Source organism: Trichoderma asperellum, chromosome 2, assembly GCF_020647865.1.
Source record: "Trichoderma asperellum chromosome 2, complete sequence".
NCBI classification, from domain to species: Eukaryota; Fungi; Ascomycota; class Sordariomycetes; order Hypocreales; family Hypocreaceae; genus Trichoderma; species Trichoderma asperellum.
This window is the reverse complement of record NC_089416.1, coordinates 33,077-54,520: the sequence shown is the minus strand read 5'-3', so window position 1 is coordinate 54,520 and position 21,444 is coordinate 33,077. Positions and strand designations below refer to the sequence as shown.

The window sequence follows — 21,444 nt, the reverse complement described above, 5'->3', positions numbered from 1 at the left end:
AGTACATCAATCCTACAATGGTAACGGTCTGATCAACTCTAGTAGAGTTGTTTTATTTGACCTATAATAGCAATATGCGCACTAAGCATGATTAATCATATATTAGGCGGTTCGCTCTCCTAGAGTACATAGTTGCTAAACACTAAGCTGATGTTACATTGAAAGGGAACATAACATGGCCCGCAAATGTCTCCCGCATTTGCGTCATAGACTAGGGGAACCACAAGGGACGCAAGAAGAAAGATGGCACATATACTTCATGATTCATTCTTCGTTAATTAAAAACAGTAAAAGACGAAGGCGAACCAGGAAACTCGGAAAGGTTTTGGGTTGACTAGTTCAAACATGAAAAGGTTGGCAAAAGGTCTACCACGGAAAAGGACGTCGAATTTTGGAGCGGCCAGTAGCAGGGAGATTTGTTCTCATACTTCTAAGTACGGGAATGGGGAGATTGACAACCAGCTTAAAGGTTCATTTTGACACGAGACGTGATTTCTTCTATGAGGCAAGTCCTCCGCAAAGTGGCTTCTATCTTATAGAAGAAATAAAAGCAACATAGCAGAGTTGATAAAAGTAACTATTTACGCGAGACTATAACTGATACTTCAGTGGCGTTTTTAATATTCTCGTTCGTAAACAAAGCCAATGTACGCGCATCTCGTGTATACTGGATGAAGCTTTCTTCCGGCAAGATCTGCACTTCATAACCATTTGGGAAAGAAGGAGACGGTAGAATAATCTCGGTGGGAGCGTCGATTTCGGGATTAGATATGAATTTAAGTTTGAAAGTGCCCGAGCTTTCATCGAAGCTAAACATCTTTGGCTTGCCTGCGATGGCGGCAGGATATGCGCGGCTGTAGTGTTTTGCTAACTCAGGATAGGGCTGACCGGATGTGCCATTGTACAGGTTTTCATATGCCCATCCCATCCAAGAAACCATGTTTGCGTCCGTCGCCAACATCGCGTCCGTTAGATCTTTCATCTGCTTGTCGTCGCCCATCCAGAAGGTGAGTTCAGTTAGCACTCCAGCCGTTTTCAAACGCTCGCTGTCTTTACGGCGGTTGCCAAGGGTATCAGAGATTGAACCTAGTTGTGGCGGATTGTAGTAGTGAAACGAGTGCACGGACTTAGAACCATCTCCCAGGGGGGCATCTTCAAAGCCGGAGAGGATGTCTAGCGTTGCACCCTCAAACCAAATAAGCTTTTCCTTATCCACGCTGCGAATTTGCTTGCTTGCACGATTCCAAAGCGCTTCCATGACTTTATGATCTGCTATTCCAGGAACAAGAAGAGTCGGATCTGACCACATATCGCCAACCCACGGCTCATTTAGCAAATTGTATCCAACTACATTAGCTGTATCGACATACTCAGACGCCAGCTTCTTCCAGTATGCTGCGAAGGCGTCTCCTAGCCCATCATAGTTGTTATAAAGCCTACCAAATGCATTGGCTACGGCTATAGACGTATAGCTCAGACTCCAGTCGACACTATTGCAAATAGAGGATGGGCTCGGGAAACCCTTATCATCAACGGGAAACGCTTTCATCTTCAAGGGAACAGGAAATCCTTTCATATTAGACACCCAGCCCTGCTTAACAAACCACTATTATCATTCCATCAGTATAGGACATAGGAGTATGTGATCGCGAGTGCGCTTACATCAGGAACGCCGTGACCACACAACTGACGAGCCAAGACATCCTGGTGCACGTCCACCAAGATGTAGATGCCCTGATCCTCAGCCATCTTGGTCTGCTTCTTCATAATGTCCAAAAATGTCTGATTGTAGTTTCCGCGCACGGGTTCAGCGCCAGCCCAGTGATGGCCAAGCCGTACAACATTGAGACCGAGATCTTTCAAATTTTGCATGTCCCGCTCGCCGAATGAGGAGACACCAGGTACCCAGTCCATTGGTCGATACCATGGTGCCTCCTTCATCACGACGTTGGTGCCATGGAAGAACCGAGTCCGGCCAAATTCATCTAGGATCTGATTCGTGTCTTGGTTGACACGGGTGATGCGTGACATGCCAGGGTGTTTCTCATACCAAGTCTCACCTACTTGTGCAAGTACAGCCATAGAATGCTTGCCGATCGCCATGGCAAGTGATGCTCTCAACAAAGCAGCGAGCCGCATTTTGACAATTAAAGGCAACTCTCTTTAGCAATTGGCAGGCAGAGAGTAGTTGGTTGGTGTCACCGAGTGGTAACAATGGATCTCACTGAAAATAAAATATAATAGGAGAGAAATGGAAGTTACAACGGTCGAATATTACGCAAGGAAAATGATCAACCAAATTCACATCTGCCCTGGCCTTCCTTATAGCGTTGGCAATAAGTTAAGCGGTGGTCAGGAGTTATTAGCATGAGCCACGCCTGAAAAGCAGGTCACCATTGCGCAGTATTACTGCCTATTAAGTACAGTCAGGTGATGTTGTCAAGTTACCTCGGTATCTCGAGCGTCTAGCAGATTCTTTGCTTTTTTTTTTCAATATTAATGCCATGTGTTTGCAAAAAGTGGGGTCAAACGGTTTCTATTATTCTAGTAAAATCACATGCTTGTTTTTCTTGTATTTTAGAGGTGCATACAAGACTAGAAGTTATTAGCAAAAGCCCTTTTATATCTTGCCAGCAGATATATTATAAATAATTGCATAGGTTCCCAAGAGAAAGTATTAAAAAGGAGCCTGAACTTGTTACTAGGTTAGTTTACAGCATGTCTAGGTCTATAAATACTAGGCACTGCTTTAAAGTTTATGTTTATAAGAAAAAAAAAATTTTTTTTTTTTTGTAATTTAGTTTTTTAGATAGTATAGGTTACTATAACTTTGCTACCCTCCTATGGTTTTTATATTTTATACTTTCTAGTTAGAAACTTTAATATAGCAGATTTTTATAAAAAATAGTTTTATTATAAAAGTTAAAGCTAATATTAATATATATATAGTTTTATAATTTATTTATATAAGTTCTAGAATATTGTTTTTAAAAATTAAGTTTATATTTAAGGTAGTTTTTTTTATTGTGTTTACCTTTATTTTTATCCTCTTGTAAATTGGATCATATAGTAGTTTTCCATCTACTCTTATTCTATTCCCATGCGCACGCAGAATATATATAATAGGCAAAACAAAGGATTTTTATTAACCTTATAATTGCGAGATTTCCAAGAGTGTAGACTCCTTGAGATATATTTCTTTCTTACCAAAATGCGCCTAGCAATCCCAGTGAGCACTTGTTAGGCATCGTTATAATAAGTTCAAAATATTAATTGCTTAATTATCACTTGGATAGCCACTTATAAAGGCGTTACAGAAAGTATCTATATCTACATATACGGCCGAGGTTTAGTCTAACTAATCACCAATAACAGTTTTTAAAAATAATATCAAACTAACAATAACTATTTTCTACGCGGCCCGCTCCCAAGGATATATCACTCAAAAGGGGTAAACTATGCCACTGTTTTCGCCAGCTTTCACCATCCCTACCATTCGTCAACCAAATCCTTTGAAAAATTTTATATACCTCTGGATCAAGGTCGTCACTTCGCAATGGGTGTTGCTGCTGAGTTTTGCTCGTGCACTCATAGACTGTTAACTCCCGTGCTCCATCTCTAACTTCTCTGGGGTTGCGTTCAACGATCCATGAACGTGATAGCTCGTTGACCACAATAGACAGGATGTAATCACTTCGGTTCGTTCCAAATTGCATCCTCCCGTAACGCTAATCTTCAGTCTGCTTAGCAGCAGAGAACTTGCACCCTTGTCTTTTCCTAACGAAACAGCAGTGAAGATGGAATGTGCGAGGTCTCCATCGACAGCACAGTTAATAAATGCGTCACGTACGTGGCCCCTACGCGGATAGCGGGAATAGTCAAGCTGTACCAACAGCATCTGCTGGTCAAACTCGTCAAATGATGGGTCGTTGGGCGATTCTAACTTAGCATCGGGATCGTCATCACCTTCTTGCTCAGCCAAGACGCGAGTATCAGAGCAGTCCAGGGTAGGGACAAATCCTGCAGCTTTGGTAGCGATCCGAGCGTAGCATATGTAGTAACCTCTGTGGCATCGCCCTTGGACCGCTGTATTTGAAGTCCCAGCTTGCAAATAGAGGGACAACTTTGAACTAGGTGCTTGATGAGTTTGGGCGAAGCCGTCTCACCAGAAAGCCACAGCGTCCGCAGCGATGCGCCATGGTGCTCAAAAACTGGCCGTAAAAGCGTACTGTTCGTTGTTCCTGGAAGACCTAATGCAAGTAAAGGAGGTAAAGTGAGAAGGAAGTTGCCCGTAGCACTCCATAGGCTTCTAGGCAGAGGAGACGATACGTTAGTGGTCACCATGTTCAGGACCAAGGTTTCCAACTTGGGAAAGCGACATTCTGTGGCAAGATATTTAAGGGCATTTTCGCTAACGAGTCGCTCAAGTTTTAACACGCGCAATGTAGAATCGTCGATACACGACATCCACTCACGAATATCGTTGAGAGGCTCAAAGCTGACGAGTTGCAGGTAATCTAGTGAGCCCTTGGTTCGCTTGGTTGTCTCGTTATCTGGGAGTGCGAAACCCAGCCATGCCGGTCGCTCTTGTGCAGAGCCTCCGCGAGTGCTGGTGACCAGCCCGCATGTGTATTTAGTACAGCTACTTTCTTCAAATTCGGCGCCAGCCCGGCAATAATACGTCGCACGGCGTCCGCGCCGTATGTTGGAGCGCCATCCGGCCCATAACCCTCCTGTGAACGATCTCGAAGATAGATTGTGTGCAAGAGTGGTGATGTGATGAGTTCGACTTGCTCAGCGGGCGTTAAGCTCCCGTCGGGACGGTATATATCGAAGGAGCCCAGATGTAGTCTGCACTGAGGATGGTGTTGGTGTAAAACACGGAGTAGACGGGGCAGATATTGAGTTGAACAGTCGAAAATCACATCCGAGAGGCCAGGTAAATCAGGGATAAAGTCTGCGAGCAGATCCCACACGTTATTATCTACATACCAGCTGCTTTGCCATTGAGCCTCAACTCTTGCAATGTTGATTAGCTCTACATTCTCCTCATCTTCATTTGCCGTATTCCCAAATGGGTATCTGCAAGCATCACTCTGCATATCATTCTCCACTAGCTGGTCGTGTTCTTCCTCCCAGCGGCCAAATCCGCCCAAAACGACATGACGGACGAACCGAAAACCATTTGTTCGCTCAAGAACCTGGCGAAGCTGTTGAACAGACCTCTCCGGGCGACTTCCCTCGGTCACCCGTAGAACAATGCGGCAGAAGAGCAGCGCCAATGCAGCATTGTAGCACGACTTGTTAACTAGTGCAAATGCGTATAGGCTTGGCCTATGAGACGTCGCAAGGTTCTCACAAATGATGCGGGCTATGGGAAGCGGAATGTCGTTGAATGAGGTGCGTGACATAGTGGAAAGAGACGTATAGACAGTATAGAGATCAGATTGAGGTAGGAACGACTCTTCACCTTTGAAATGTTAAGGAGATGGTTTGGATGCTTCAAAACCCTGCAGAATAGTCTAGTAAAGAGTAAGAAAGCCCTTTCAACATTGTCGAATCGCTCGCGAGATAGTTAAATAATGTTACAAAAAAAGGCCAAATGCTCTGTCACGACCCATCCTTGCATGCGGTTTATTACAAGCTATATTAGCTGAGAGACGTTTAAGGTATGGAGCCCAAACCTGATTCCCTTCCCCGCCCTCTAGTAGAAACTAAGACATTCAAGTTGCAAGCTGGACCAGATCCACATCAGTCGCTACTGCACTAGTCTGGCTCCTCTGCCGTCCGTGCCATCTGGTCCAATCAGACAAAACTAAATAAACTCTGCTACAATGTACTAACTTAAGCAGACTTTGCATTCATGCAGTAATTTTTATTTTATTCTGCTTATAGTATAATAGTAATAAATAAGTAAATAATTAAAGTTACTAGTTATATTAAAATTTAATTTTACTTTTTATATATAATAGTTAATAAGCTTTATTAAATTATATAGGGGTAGTGCTTTTTATTAAGCTATACCCCCTGCTAGCCCTAAAAGGGGTTTGCTTTTTATTAAGCTATACTATAACTTACAGCAGAATAAACAAATAGGGAAAAGTCAGGCGTGTAGTTTTAATATATATTATAGGTATATTTAGTTGCAGCAAATAAATATTATTACTATCGCAAAGCCCTGCTTCAATAGCTGGGGAATGCTGCCTTAGCGCCTAGTGCTGCGCTACATTACGTGGGCTTAACTCTTCAAGTGTCATCAACAGATAACTACAAATCGACAAGTCATCCAAGATCTTATTCTTGTCATCAGGGAAAGAACCATTCAAGGAAATATTAAATACATCTATTTGGGCTTTAGAAAATGCTCTGCAGTATTTGTAGCTCTATCGACTTTGCCGCAGTGGCACATTCGAATTTCAAATATGGTCCCTCGAGAGGTGCAAATAATTTTCTTTTTTACAGCATCCACAGGGACGACAATACGAAGCCTGACCTCACACCTCATCAAACAACTACTGTGGGGCTAAGCACGGCTGCCGAGAACTGTGATCTATGCCGAGTCATCAAAGGCTTCATGGACGTAGCGACGGCCAGGCACAAGAAATCCGAGGAAATGGGCTGGTCTTCGGACAGAGAGAAAGAGGGGATTTTTCTCTGCGGCAGAATTAAGCGCGATGGGATTCAGGTACTATTGCTCAATTCTTCGAACGAAAAAAGAAAGTGGAATTTGTACGAAGTTATTGGCGGGCTAGGCTTTGCAGTGGGCAGCGGTAAGGTCCCCGAGATAATCCAGCCATTCTGTGTTGCGCAGTTTCTTACGGCTGCAGACAGTCTTCTAGCTCCCATGGTCAAGGGGCGAACCATTTCGCCACTGCCAAAAGACCCCTCAACTCTGGCAGTGGTCAAGCAGTGGATCAGTCACTGCATCGAGAACCATGGCCACGCGCAGGGCAGTGCAATGCCTACGAGGCTGCTGGAGATCAGACGTGATGGCCAGGAAATCGTACTGTGCGACTCTTTCACCGAGACTCACGCGTACGTGGCTCTCAGCTACTGCTGGGGGTCGACAAAACAAAAAACTCTCCGTACTGACACCATCAAGGAGTTTCGAGTTGGGCTGGGCACGCAAGACCTTCCGCAAACATTCCAAGATGCGATCTGGGTGTCCCGCCAGCTTGGAATTCGCTTTATCTGGGTGGATAGCCTCTGCATCGTACAGGATGACTACCAGGATTGGATCGCCCACTCCGACAGAATGATCGAAGTATATGGAAATGCCACCCTCACGATAGCAGCCAGCCGGGCTCAGGACAGCGCGGAAGGCTTCCTATCGGAACGTTTGCGAACCTACCTCCCCCTACCGGTGGAAATGGACGGCGTATCGGGTGAAGTCTTCGCCTTTCCTCTCCCGATTAGGCAGGTAGCCTACCCGGAGCACGGAATGGAGCTAGAGGGCGAGCCGATCACCACGCGCGGTTGGACGCTGCAAGAACGGTACCTATCGATCCGAACGCTTCACTTCGGGACCTCCCAGATCTTTTTCGAGTGCACACAGTCTTTTCTGTCCGAAGACCATTGCTCAGTGGGCGATCTGGACTATACAGACTACCGCTTGGCGGCCAGCGGGCGAAGGGGACGGTCAAAGCCCGAGGTGAATGACTGGCGTAAGATCGTAAAGCAGTTCTCTCAACGGAAGCTTACCGTGGAGACGGATAAACTTCCAGCGCTGGCTGGCATGGCTAGCCAGCTCTTGAGTCTCTCTACGCCTCCAGAGGATTGTTGTACGTCCAACACTGGCTATCTGGCGGGTCTGTGGCGAGATGATTTTATATATGGCTTGGGCTGGGCCCGCCCTCATAGCTCTCCGACGGGGACGCGGCCGCAGCACTATTGCGGGCCATCGTGGTCTTGGGCCTCTGTCCATGGAGTCGTTGGATATGGGTCATGGCGCCATAACCGGGGCCAGCTTGCACGCTTCGTGGACGCTGGCGTGGACCTCTATTCACAGCAGCACCCATTCGGAATGGTCACAAGGGGATGGGCCCTCCTTCGAGTTCGTCTCTTGCGCTTGGTCAAAAACAAACAGTCTCGGGTTGGGCCGTCGGGCATTGCTTTCTTATCTGCGTACGAATGTGGAGTTCACTTCCCCTTGACGGTAACATGGGACTCGGAAAGCTACCTTATATCAAGGTCGCAGTCGGGAGAACCAATCAGTGCGGAAGATGGGACGGATATCTGGGCCATGCCCTTGTATTGGACTCAGGAAATTTTCGCTCCAGTCGACTCTTCCTGTATTGCAGTCCGACAACCATTTTTCTTGCTCATCAAGCCAGCAAAGCATCAGCTGACTGCTCACTCTGGTACTCTCGGTTTTACCAGAGTTGGTTACGCAGAAGGGCCAATAACTGCAGAAGGTGATCGACTGATCCGAGGAAATTATGAGGTAGAACAGCGACGAATACTTGAAGGATGGATTTCAGCAGAGGCGAACGAGTTAGAAACGATCCTTCTACTATAGATGTGCTTCTCTACACGTGTATCCTTACATCTGGAAGAGCTTTATACCATTTACGGTAGACAATGACTGGGTTGAAGGAAGGACTGTTTATTGTCTGATGGCGAGACTGCGCCTATAGATTATTATCTTTAGGCGTAATAGACTAGAAATTAGGAGACTCGTTAGATTGCCTATTAAAACAGCAAAGTCGAAGTCTTTTGTAACAAGCTGTTATACTATTAAGCCAAACAGAGCAAAAGGTTAAGCTAATAATTACAATTATAGCAATTACTGTAATAGAACCAGCTGCTTATAAAAGATTTATCTATTATAAAATCCTATTAATACTTCCTAAGTTTTAAATTAATGCTTCTATTGCTTAATGTTTTATACTTTTGCCGGCTGAGATAACCATTGTTTTTCTAGCAAAGATATTAAAGTCCTATGAGATCTAAGAAGAGGATGGATATGGGCTTTCCAGTGCAAAAAGCAGGTCCTGACCTTGCTATGCTATTCCTCGCAATGAAACTCGTCATCGCACCGGCTGCTGGCATCGCCGACTGCGCCTTGTACACCACAGCGAAGAACTTCCTTTCCTGCCTCGAGAGTAATGGTAGCGTGTAACAAACCGTACACTAGATAGTTAGTATAGGGTAGATTCCCAAGGGATAAACCTAGAATAAGTTCTTTAGGTTTATATTGGCGGATAGGTTAGAAGAACCTATAAGTAATAAAATTATAATAATAGTTATTAGTAAAGTGTCACGACCTAACACTTAAGGTTGCGACAATGGGCCTACTGGGTAGGTATAAATAGATTAACTATAATCCATTAACCAATTATAGACCACTTAATAGAATTTATTATTAAGTACATTAAGTATAACTTAATAAACTTAACTATTAAATATATTAAAGACATTTAATTAACTAAATATATAAGTTTACTTCTTATGCTCCTTTTAAATAACTTAAATAGCCAGTTATTAATATAGTTTTATATCTATAGATTAAAAAGCACTCTTAATCTTTATTAATAACTATTATTATAATACTATTATCTATAGGTTTTTTAACCTATCCTTTAATATAAACTTAAAGAACTTATTCTAGGTTTATCCTTTAGAAATTTACTCTATATTAACTATTTAATATATAGTTTATTATATATTAATAACTTTTATTTAAATAATTACTAGATCTATAGGCAATAATAAAAATATAGCAAGTAATAGTTAATAAGGAATTACTTTTATAAATAAAAAAACTTATAAATAATATCTACTGCTTACTATAAAGCAGGCAGTAATTAATTTACTCTTTATATAAATTAAAAAATTAAAAGAGTAATTAAAAAATAAAAAAAAAAAAAAAAAAGAAATTATTAAGCTTAAATAACTTAATAACTTTAATAAAAATACCTTAAAGATAAATAAATTCTTTATTAAATTAAATATTTATTTTAGCTATTTTTTAATTAATTTAAGAGATAATAAAAACTAAATTCTTTTTACAGTTAACTGCTTTATAAAAACTACTGCTAAATAATTTAAGCCTATTTTAATAGATTATAATACTATAAAAGAAAAACCTATTAAAATGAAGATTTAAATAAATAAAATCTTTAATAATTATAAAACCTTTAAAGATTAATTAAAAAAATCCTTTAAAACTATAAATAAAAAATAAAAAGTAAAAAAAGAACTTAAGTTTCTATAATAAAAAGAAGCTTTATTTAAGTATACTATTACTTTTTTATGCCTGCTTACTAAAGTTAATTAAACTAAGGAAATAAAAATAGAAGTCTATTATAATAGTATTAAGTCTAAAGTTAAAAATAAATTATTTAAAGAAAATTAAAGTAAAATTAAATTTATTAAATATATTTAAAAAGCTATTAATATTAATAATTATAACTTTAAAAAAAGCTAAAAATATAAATTAAAAAAATATAGCTATTAATTAACCTTTTAATAGAAATTTTAATATTATATAAATTAAAGTAAAAAATAAAAAAAATATATTATAAAAGATAATAAAACTTAACTAAGATAAATAAACCTTAATATTATTAAGGCAATTAAGTTTAAAAGAAAATACTATTTTTATAGTAAGCTAAGCTATAAAGAAATATATTATTATTTTAAAAAGAAATAAAAAAAAAATAAAAAAAGCCTTAAGAAAAATAGTAAGGCTAATAAAGCCTAAATAAATACTATTATTAAACTACCTTACAATAACCTTAATTAAACTGCCTGTTATAATAATATATACTTTATATATAGAAGTAATAAAAATAAATTAAGACACTACCTAAAGAAATTAATAAAGGCAAAACTCTAGAAAAAAGTTAAAATTAATACCTTAACTTCTTATAAACTATTTAATAATAAAAATTTAAACTTTAATATAAAATTAATCTATAAATACTATAAATCTATTAATACTACTTATAAATATAATAAAAAATAAACTATAATTTAAAAGGAAAATTATAATTATAATAATTACTATTTATAAAACTCTAACTATAAATGCTAAAGATATATTAGCTATAGATTTATAAAAAAATATTAATATAGTTATAAAGGTAAATAATAATAAAATATAAAAGCTATATATAAACTCTTTAAAAAAGAAGATAGATTAGCTAAAGATTACCTTAAGGAATAAAAAAAAGCATAATTTATAAAAAAATAAAAGCTTTTAAATAAAAAAACTAATAAAAATAAAATTATTTATAATAAAAGCAGGAGAATTTATAAATATAGTTTCTATAAAATTAATAAAAAGCATTAGTAATAAATTAATACCCTTTTAAATATATACCTCTTTATAAAATATAAAGTTATCTTTAAAAATATATATAATAGCAATAATATTAATAATAATAAATATTATTAATGTAGTTCTTAAGAACTATAATATAATAAAACTTGCTTAAAGTTTAATAAAAAAAAGTATAAATGCCTATAATACTATTTATAGAATATAAACTATTATTATAAAAAACTATAAAGGTTAAATAAATTAGTTTTATTTTATATATATTAATATAACCTTTATTACTTTTAAGACTTTAATTATAACTATAAAGAATATAATATTTATAAATTAATAAATAAAAAATATAACTATATATATATTTTAAAAGCATAAGCAAAAGAAGAGGAAAAATAAAAAAAAAAATAATAATATTTTAAAGAATATCTACTATAAAAGATAAGTTTAAAATAAGTATAAAAATAAATAAAGGCTATTAAACTAAACCTTAAAAATGCCTATACCTATGCCTTAATTTATAATATTTTTAATGCTTTTAATAAAAATTATAAAAAATATTATTAAAAAGAATATAATAATATATATTATTAAATATATATATTTAATAAATTAATAAATTAATAAAGTAAGTAACTAAAGAGAGTTAAAGTATAAAATTACTTAATAAACTACTTTTTAAACTATAATATATAATACTATAGAAAGCACTATAAAAAGAAATATTAATTTTACTAAATAACTTAAAAACTTTTATAAAAAAACTATAACTTTAATAACTACTTAAATAAAAGATAAAAAAATAAAACCTTAATTAAAAAATATTACTAAATAATTAAAGAATAAAATAATTAAATTAAATATTAATAATATAAGAAATATTAATTTAAAATATAGTAAGAAAGCCCTTTAAATATAATTACTATTAATTTAATTAAAATATTTTAAAAAAAGCTAGTAATTGATAGATATTTAAACCAGTAACTAGTTAAGATCTATATAGACAGTAGTTTAGATTATAACTTAATTACTGACAGTCTAGTAGACTGGCTTAAAATACTATATATTATTAAAAAAATATTATTAATTATTTTTAGTATTATAAATATAAATATAAAAATAACTATTATCTATAAAATTAATTATCTCCCTATAATAATTATTAATTAAACTAAAAATATTAAGTTTAATATACTAGACCTATAAAATTGCAATATTTTATTAAAATACCTATAGTTAGAAAAATATAACCCTATAATTAACTAAAAAATAAAAGAAATAACTTAAGAAGAAGACATCTCCTTAAAGTTATAACTAGGCTAGGAAGGGGGTAAGAAAAGTAAAGATATACTTATAGACCTATAATTAAAACCTTCTGTATAATTAAAAAAAAAGAAATAAAATAAAAAAAATAAAGCTAAGAAAATAAAAATATATAAAAAAGTTAAATTTAACTTTAAAAAATTATTAGTATTATTATAATATAATAATTAATAATAAAAAGCAAAAATTATATAAATTAATAAAATTATTACTAGATATTATATAAAACTAGCTAAACTTAATATAGTATTAATAAAAATAAAAAAATAAACTAAAGTTAATAAAGATAAGCCTTTAGCTAAAATATTATAGTAATATTAAAAGTATAAGAAATTATACTAGCAAGTACTTAAAGAAGGACTACTACTTTATTTAAAATAAAATTATAAGATTATTCTTAAAGATAGAACTTTACTAAAACTTTATAAAATCTATAATTTTAATAAAATTAAGCTTAAAATACTTAAAGAATAGTTATAAATATAATTAAATAAAAAATATATTAAGGTATTAAACTCTTTAGTAGGGTATTTTATTATTTTTATACTAAAGAAAAATAAAAAGCTTTATTTAATTATTAACTATAGATAGCTTAATAAAATAACTATTAAAGATAAAATACCTTTATTATTAATTATTAAAATTAAAGAAAGATTATAAAGCATAAATTAATTTATAGCCCTAGATTTTATAAAAGCCTATAAATTTATAAAAATAAAGGAAGGATATAAATAAATAACTGCTTTTAAAATAAAATATAAATTATTTAAATATTTAATTATACTATAAAAACTTATAAATACACCAGCATTATTTTAAAAGAAAATTAACTTTATTTTTAAAGAATACTTAAATAACTTTATAATAGCTTATATTAATAATATTTTAATCTTCTTAAGGACATTAAAAGAATATAAAGAATATATCTATAAGGTATTATAAAAACTATAAAATGCTAAGCTTTTTATTAACTTAAATAAATGCTAATTTTATATATAATAAGTTAAATTTCTTAAATATATTATTATACTAAAATAAATTTAAATAAATTTAAATAAAGTTACTGCTATTTAAAATTAAAAACTTTTAAAAACCTATAAAGAATTATAAAGCTTTTTAAAACTTATTAATTATTATTAAAGATTTATTTAAAAATATAGTAAAATTATAAAACTATTAACTAATACTACTTAACTTAAAAAAAATAAAAAAAGCAAGAAAAAATAAAAAAATAAAAAACTATTTTAGATTAATAAAATAAAGTTAGCATTTTAAAAACTTAAAGATATTATTATTAGCAAACTAATATTTATTATATATAACTTAAATAAGTTTATTAAAATTAAAATAAATGCTTTTAACTTTATCTTAAGAAGAACCTTAAGGTAATAAAATAAAAATAAAAAACTTAAGCCAGTAGCCTTCTTTTTTAAAAAACTATATAGTCTAAAACTAAAATATTTTATTTATAATAAAGAATTTTTAATAATTATTAAAGCATTTAAAAAATAATAATATTATTATTTAAAAAATAAATATAGGATTAAAGTTTATATTAATTATTAAAATATATTTTACTTTATAATTATATAATAACTCTTTATATAATAAATTTATTATTTTAAATTTTTAATAGACTTTAACTATAAAATTATTTATTATAAAGGAATAGAAAATAAAAGAGCTAATGCTTTAAATTAAAAAAAAAACATTTTAAAAAAATTCCTAAATTTAAAGTATAAATCCTATATAAAAATAATTAAAGGAATTATAAATAAATTAAAATTAATACTTTATTTATTATAAAAAAATATAATTTTATCTTTAATAAAATTAAAGATTAAATTAAGGATTAATAACTAAAACAGCTCCTTAAGAAAGTAATTATAATTAATAAACTCCTAAAATAAAGTAAATAAATCTAAGTATTAAAGGAACTATAATTAAAAGTAATTTAAAATATTTATTATAGTATAATTACAGCAATATATTAAAGTATATAAACTACCTATAACTATATATTATATTATTACTGCTTTAAAAAACTTAAATAAAAAATTAAAGAAGTTATTAAAAAATACAATATATATAAGAAAATAAAAAATAAATAACATTAGCTATATAGGAAATTATAACTTATTTTAATTCTTAAATAGAATTAATATACTATTATATTTAACTATATTATTAATTTACTAAAGTTAAAGGAATTATTAATTAATATAGTCTATAATAGTATCTTTATAATAATAAATAAGCTCTTTAAGTAAGCTTACTTTTTATTATATAAAAAATCCTATATTATAAAAGATTTAATATATCTCTATATAAAGTATATATTTATAAAATATAAATTATTAGCAGAAATTATATTAAATAAAAAAAATACCTTTACTTTTAAGTTTTAGTAAAAATTAATAGCTAAACTTAATACTTATTATAAGCTAAGTATTATATATTATTTATAAATAAATAATTAAATAAAAAAAATAAATTAAGTTATTAAAGTATATTTATAATGCTATATTAACTTTATATAAGATAACTGGGTAAAAAAGCTTCTTATAGTATAAAATTAATATAATAGCTTTATTTTAAAGTCTATAGAAGTTATACTATTTTACATTAATTATAGATTTACACCAGAAGCCTATAGACTACTTTATAATAGTTTAAATATAAAAAATGCTTAAATTTTAGCTAAAGATATAATTTAATTATAGAAAGAATTTAAAAAATAACTTAAGTTTATTTAAAATTATATAAAATAATAAACTAACTATATAAAGATTAAAGGACTAACCCTTTAGAAAGGGGATATAGCTTATTTACTATAGTATTTATATAATAAAAAGCTATTAAATATTAAAATAAATTAATTAAATAATAAACTAGATTTTAGAAAACTTAAATTATTTAAAATCTTAAAGAAAATTAAAGAAGTTAACTATAAGTTAAATTTACTTAATAATATAAAATTAAAAACAGCTGTCTTTTATATTTTACTATTAAAAAAGGCACTAGTAGATAAAGAAATAAATAAATTAATTATAGATAAAATTATTATCTAGGATAAAAAAGAAAAATATAAAATTAAAAAATTAATTTATATATAAATAAATAAAAAAACAGGTAAATAAAAATATTTTATAAGATAGAAAGAATATAATTTATTTAAAGACTTTTAAATTTTAAAAAAAAAACTTAAAAAAAATACTTAAATAATTCTATAGGAATTTTATTAATTATTAAAAATAAAAATAATAATAGATTTAAATTAAAGGCAGATTAATTAATATTGCTAATAAACTAAAACAGGCTAATAAAAGAACTAGATGCTAAGGCAGCCTAGCAAGCAGCCTTTGCTTTATATTCTTTATGCTTAATTTACTTTAACTCTTTTAAATTATTAATCCCCTGCTTAATAGCTTTTTTTATTTTTTTAAACTATTTCTTTTTTTAAATATAAAAATACTTTATATATACACTAGCCTTTAATTAAGCCTCCTCTGCTTTTTTTAACTTAAAGTTAAAATTAATACCTTTAGTTATTATTTTCTAAAGTTAAAATATAAAAAAACTAAAAGCTTTATAATTTAATTATTAATAATAAATATACTATAAGTAATATAAAGAATCCTCTTTAAAAGTAAAATACTTATAACTATACTTCTTATAATAAAAATAAAGCTTTATAATTAATAGCATAAATAAAATAAAATATTTAAATATATTATATTATAAAACTTAAGAAAACTTAAAATACTTATATTTACTGCTAGCTATTTTATTAACTAAAAAATTAAAAGAATAAAAAAAGCAAAAATTAATATTTATAAATAATAAAGAAAATATAGGTTTAAGAATAAGGTCTTAGAGATAAAACTAATAGAAAAGAAGTATTATATTATAATTTAATACTTAAGGTTATAATAATAGGCCTACTGGGTAAGTATAAATAAATTAATTATAATTTATTAACTAATTATAGATTATTTAATAAAATCTATTATTAAATATATTAAATATAACTTAATAAACTTAATTATTAAATATATTAAAGATATTTAATTAATTAAATATATAAGTTTACTTTTTATACTTCTTTTAAATAACTTAAATAGCTAGTTATTAATATAGTTTTATATCTATAGATTAAAAAGCATTTTTAATTTCTATTAATAACTATTATTATAATACTATTGCCTATAGGTTTCTTAACCTATCCTTTAATATAAACCTAAAGAACTTATTCTAGGTTTATCCCTTAGGAATTTACCCTATACTAACTATCTAGTGTATGGTTTATTATATAAAGATTAAAAATACTTTTTAATCTATAGATATAAAACTATATTAATAACTGGCTATTTAAGTTATTTAAATAAATATAAAAAGTAAACTTATATATTTAGTTAATTTAAATAAAATTAAAAAAATAACTATTAATTCTTCTGGGGATTAATATAATATTTATTAATCTTAAGCTAGATTAATAAATAAATTATAATAAACTATTTACTAGATAGTTAGTATAGGGTAGATTCCCAAGGGATAAACCTAGAATAAGTTCTTTGGGTTTATATTAGCAGATAGGTTAAGAAACCTATAGGCAATAATATTATAATAATAGTTACTAGTAGAGATTAAAAATGCTTTTTAATTTATAAATATAAAACTATATTAATAACTAGCTATTTAAGTTATTTAAAAAAGTATAATATTATAACCTAACCCTTATAGTTGCAATAATGGGCCTATAGGGTAGGATCCTCTGGATTAATTATTGTTATAACCTGAACCCTATGTTTATATATTAGTAGCCTAGAGGTATGTACTTCTGGATTAACTAAGGTTTAATAGATTAATTAAAGGAAGATTATAGTTTATAGGCACCCTTATTAAATTACTTCTATAAGCTATTATAAGCCTATAAATTATAATCTAACTGTAATTTAAATAAAATAACTTACTATATAAAACTATTTATTATACTTATTAAATATAGCTTAAATAATTAATTATTAATATAGTATTTATATAATAACTAAATTAAACTTTTATTTAAAGTTATTAGCTATATAATTAAAACTGCTTATAAAATCCTTTATATTTTTTTACTAATATAAATTTAATATTAAAGGTTTATTCTTTAAAAACTAATTACTTTATACTAGGTATAGGATTAAAATATTATATATTAATAACTTTTATTTAAAAAAATACTTTAGATTTTTTAAGTAATTAAATTACTATATTTTAAAATAATATTAAAAGTTAATTTACTTTAGAGAAGACTTTCTTTTTTATTTAAAATAATAATAAAAATATTATTATAAAAAAGACCCTTAATTAAAAAAATATAAATAATAATAAAGCTATTAAATTAATAAAAAATATATATAAGTTAAATAAAATTCTTATAAATAAATTTAATAATAAAAAATTTATTAAAAAAGATATAAAGGTATTTATTAAATAATAACCTTTACTTATATTTAATAATAAAATTAATAAACTTTACTTTTTTTAAATTTAACTTAAGGCTTACTTTAAAAATTTTAAAATTACTTTTAATATAAAATATAAAAAAACTTCCTTTATAGCCTCTTGCTTTAAAAAAACTGCTTTTAAATAATTTTACTTAATATAGAATACTTACTTTAATAACCCAAATAGACTTTTATTAACTTAAGTTTAAGAAGTTTTTAATAGTTTTAAATAATTTAAAAAAGAACTTATTAAGATATTTAAAGATATTAAAGAAATTTGTATAGCTAAAAATAAATTTATAAATATTTATTAAAAAGGAAAATATTTTAATTATACTATTAAGTTTAAAGACTTAGCTTCTAAAGTTAAATAAAAATAGCCTGCTTTTATTAAGCAATTCTATAATAGACTTAAGAAAAGCATTAAAAAAAAGGTTTATAATAAAAATTAAATTAAATATAATTTTATTTTTTTTATAAAAGAATATATTAAAGCTAATAATCTGCTTTATAAATTTAATATAAGAAACTAAGGCTTTAGTAAGGAATAATTAAATTAAGGTAAAAAACAATAAAAACCAATTATTAAAAATAATAATAGTATAGCTAGATATAACAAACTGTACACTAGATAGTTAGTATAGGGTAGATTCCCAAGGGATAAACCTAGAATAAGTTCTTTAGGTTTATATTAAAGAATAGGTTAAGAAACCTATAGGCAATGATATTATAATAATAGTTACTAGTAAAGATTAAAAGTGCTTTTTTAATCTATAGGTATAAAACTATATTAATAACTAGCTATTTAAGTTATTTAAAGAAAATATAAAAAATAAACTTATATATTTAATTAGCTAGATGTCTTTAATATACTTAATAATTAAGTTTATTAAGTTATACTTAATATACTTAATAATAGATTTTATTAAATAATTTATAATTAAATAATAAATTAATAGTTAATTTATTTATGCTTATTTAATAGGCTTATTGTTATAACCTTAAGTATTAGATTATAATATAATACTCCCCTTCTATTAGTTTTATCTTTAAGACTTTATTTTTAAACCTATACTTTTTTTATTACTTATAAATATTAATTTTTACTTTTTTTATTTTTTTAATTTTAATTAATAAAATAGCTAGCAGTAAATATAAGCATTTTAAGTTTTCTTAAGTTCTATAATATAATATACTTAAATATTTTATTTTATTTATATTATTAATTATAAAGCTTTATTTTTATTATAAAAAATATAATTATAAATATTTTACTTTTAAAGAAAATTCTTTATATTACTTATAATATATTTATTATTAATAATTAAATTATAAAGCTTTTAGTTTTTTTATATTTTAGCTTTAAAAAATAATAATTAAAGGTATTAATTTTAACTTTAAATTAAAGAAAGTAAAGGAGGCTTAGTTAAAGGCTAGTGTATATATAAAGTATTTTTATATTTAAAAAAAGAAATAGTTTAAAAAAATAAAAAAAGCTATTAAGCAGGGGATTAATAATTTAAAAAGTTAAAGTAAATTAAATATAAAGAATATAAAGTAAAGGCTGTTTGCTAGGCTGCTTTAATATTTAATTCTTTTATTAACCTATTTTAATTTATTAATAATATTAATTAATTTACCTTTAATCTAGACTTATTATTATTTTTACTTTTAATAATTAATAAAATTCCTGCAGAATTATTTAAGTATTTTTCTTAAGTTTTTTTTTTAAAATTTAAAAGTCTTTAAATAAGTTATATTTTTTTTATTTTATAAAATACTTTTATTTACCTATTTCTTTATTTATTTATATATAAATTAATTTTTTAATTTTATATTTTTTTTCTTTATTTTAAATAATAATTTTATTTATAATTAATTTATTTATTTTTTTATTTACTAATGCTTTTTCTAGCAGTAAAATATAAAAAACAGCTGTTACTAATGCAGTAACAAACTATACTAGAGTTTATTAAAGATTTATATAGCCCTATAAAATAATATAGGGTAGAGTTTATTAAAAAAAAAAGAGTAAAGTTTATTAAAGAATATTTAGTTATATAAAATAGTAAAATAGTTAATATAAGTAATAAAGGGCTATAGAGTATAATTTTAAGATAATAGAATTTTTAAAAAAATTTTTAAATATAATAATTATTAATAGAATTTTAAGATTTTTTATAATGTTGTTGTAAGTAAAGCCACTTAGCTATATAAAAATAAAGGCTAGAGTAAGAACTAAAGCAGGGATTAAGAAATAAGCAGTATTTTAAAAGGCTAAATATAGAAAATTAATAATAAGCAGTATATTATAGTTAAATTTAACTAAAGGGCTAGAGTATATTATAGGAAAGACTATATTAATATAATTAATATAATATTCCTAGTGTTAATATATAATAAAAATAAATTATAAAGCTATTTATATATAATAGTTAATATTTATTTATATTTTATTAAAAATATTAGTAGGTATATATTATAAATAAAGCCAGGATATATTTAGTAAATAATTATACTATAATTTAGTTAGTAATATAAAATATAATTATTTAAAAAATAAAGGGAATTTCTAGTTTAATTAAAAATTAAATATAGTTAGTAAAGTATTAGTTATTAAATTAAGTGCTGCTTATTTTATATTTATAGGAATTAAAAAGTAATAGATTATAGTGCTGTATATGCTAATATATTGTATATATAGTTAAGGTTATATAAAAATATTATAAAAAGTATTATAATTAGGTTAATAATTAAAAAAAAGGTAGTAATATTAAGGCTAAGAAGCAGAAGCTATATTAGTTACTATAGATTAAGGGGGTTTAGTGCTAAAGATTATTTTCTAGCTATATAGCTAGCAGTTAATTTAAAGTAAAAAAGGCAGCTAATATTAAATTTAATATTATTAAAAGTATATTAATAGTAAATAAAGAAAATAATAATTAAGAAATTAATTAAGCTGCTATATTAAATAAACTAGATAAATAGAATAATATATAAGAGCAGTAATATATAGATAGTTAGTTAATGTAGTGCATTAAGAAATTAAACTTAAAGAATAAAGCTAATTTATAGCTGCAGCGGGTTAGTTAAACTAGATATTTAAAAGGGTTAGTGTCAGGCAACAAAGAAGCTGGGATATAACTAGCTAGAAACTAGCTATCGTCCTCCAAGCTTAAATAAATATTCTATACTATATTAATAAACTTTAAGTCTTTAGCCAAGGATATAAAATAAAAAGCCTAATGCAACTAGCTAAAAGCTAATTGCTATAAAGAAAAAAAATATAAAAAGAAAGGACTTTTTTTTATAAAAATAAAAAAAAGGCAGAAATAAATATAGTTTTTTAAT

The 21,444-nt window shown here is 27.9% G+C and overlaps 4 protein-coding genes across 4 annotated transcripts; 1 reads left to right on the top strand and 3 right to left on the bottom strand.

The window, feature by feature from the left end:
* Nucleotides 1–480: 480 nt before the first annotated feature.
* On the bottom strand, nucleotides 481–2,355 carry TrAFT101_002321 (uncharacterized protein). The gene is made up of 2 exons (XM_024904689.2): nucleotides 1,663–2,355; nucleotides 481–1,606 (listed from the first exon to the last, which is right to left on the bottom strand). Exons 1-2 carry the CDS (start codon nucleotides 2,137–2,139, stop codon nucleotides 578–580), a joined length of 1,506 nt encoding a protein of 501 aa, XP_024754827.2. The 5' UTR covers nucleotides 2,140–2,355; the 3' UTR covers nucleotides 481–577.
* A 1,584-nt stretch (nucleotides 2,356–3,939) lies between these two features.
* On the bottom strand, nucleotides 3,940–4,467 carry TrAFT101_002320 (uncharacterized protein; the record flags this gene model as incomplete). The annotated part of the gene is made up of 1 exon (XM_066126568.1): nucleotides 3,940–4,467. One exon carries the CDS (start codon nucleotides 4,465–4,467, stop codon nucleotides 3,940–3,942), a length of 528 nt encoding a protein of 175 aa, XP_065982671.1.
* A 50-nt stretch (nucleotides 4,468–4,517) lies between these two features.
* TrAFT101_002319 (uncharacterized protein) lies at nucleotides 4,518–5,411 on the bottom strand (the record flags this gene model as incomplete). Its single annotated transcript, XM_024910830.2, has 1 exon — nucleotides 4,518–5,411. The coding sequence occupies one exon, from the start codon at nucleotides 5,409–5,411 to the stop codon at nucleotides 4,518–4,520; it is 894 nt and encodes a 297-aa protein (XP_024754828.2).
* Nucleotides 5,412–6,283: 872 nt separating this feature from the next.
* On the top strand, nucleotides 6,284–8,747 carry TrAFT101_002318 (uncharacterized protein). The gene is made up of 2 exons (XM_024902897.2): nucleotides 6,284–6,770; nucleotides 6,828–8,747. Exons 1-2 carry the CDS (start codon nucleotides 6,362–6,364, stop codon nucleotides 8,516–8,518), a joined length of 2,100 nt encoding a protein of 699 aa, XP_024754829.2. The 5' UTR covers nucleotides 6,284–6,361; the 3' UTR covers nucleotides 8,519–8,747.
* The last annotated feature ends 12,697 nt before the right edge of the window (nucleotides 8,748–21,444 follow it).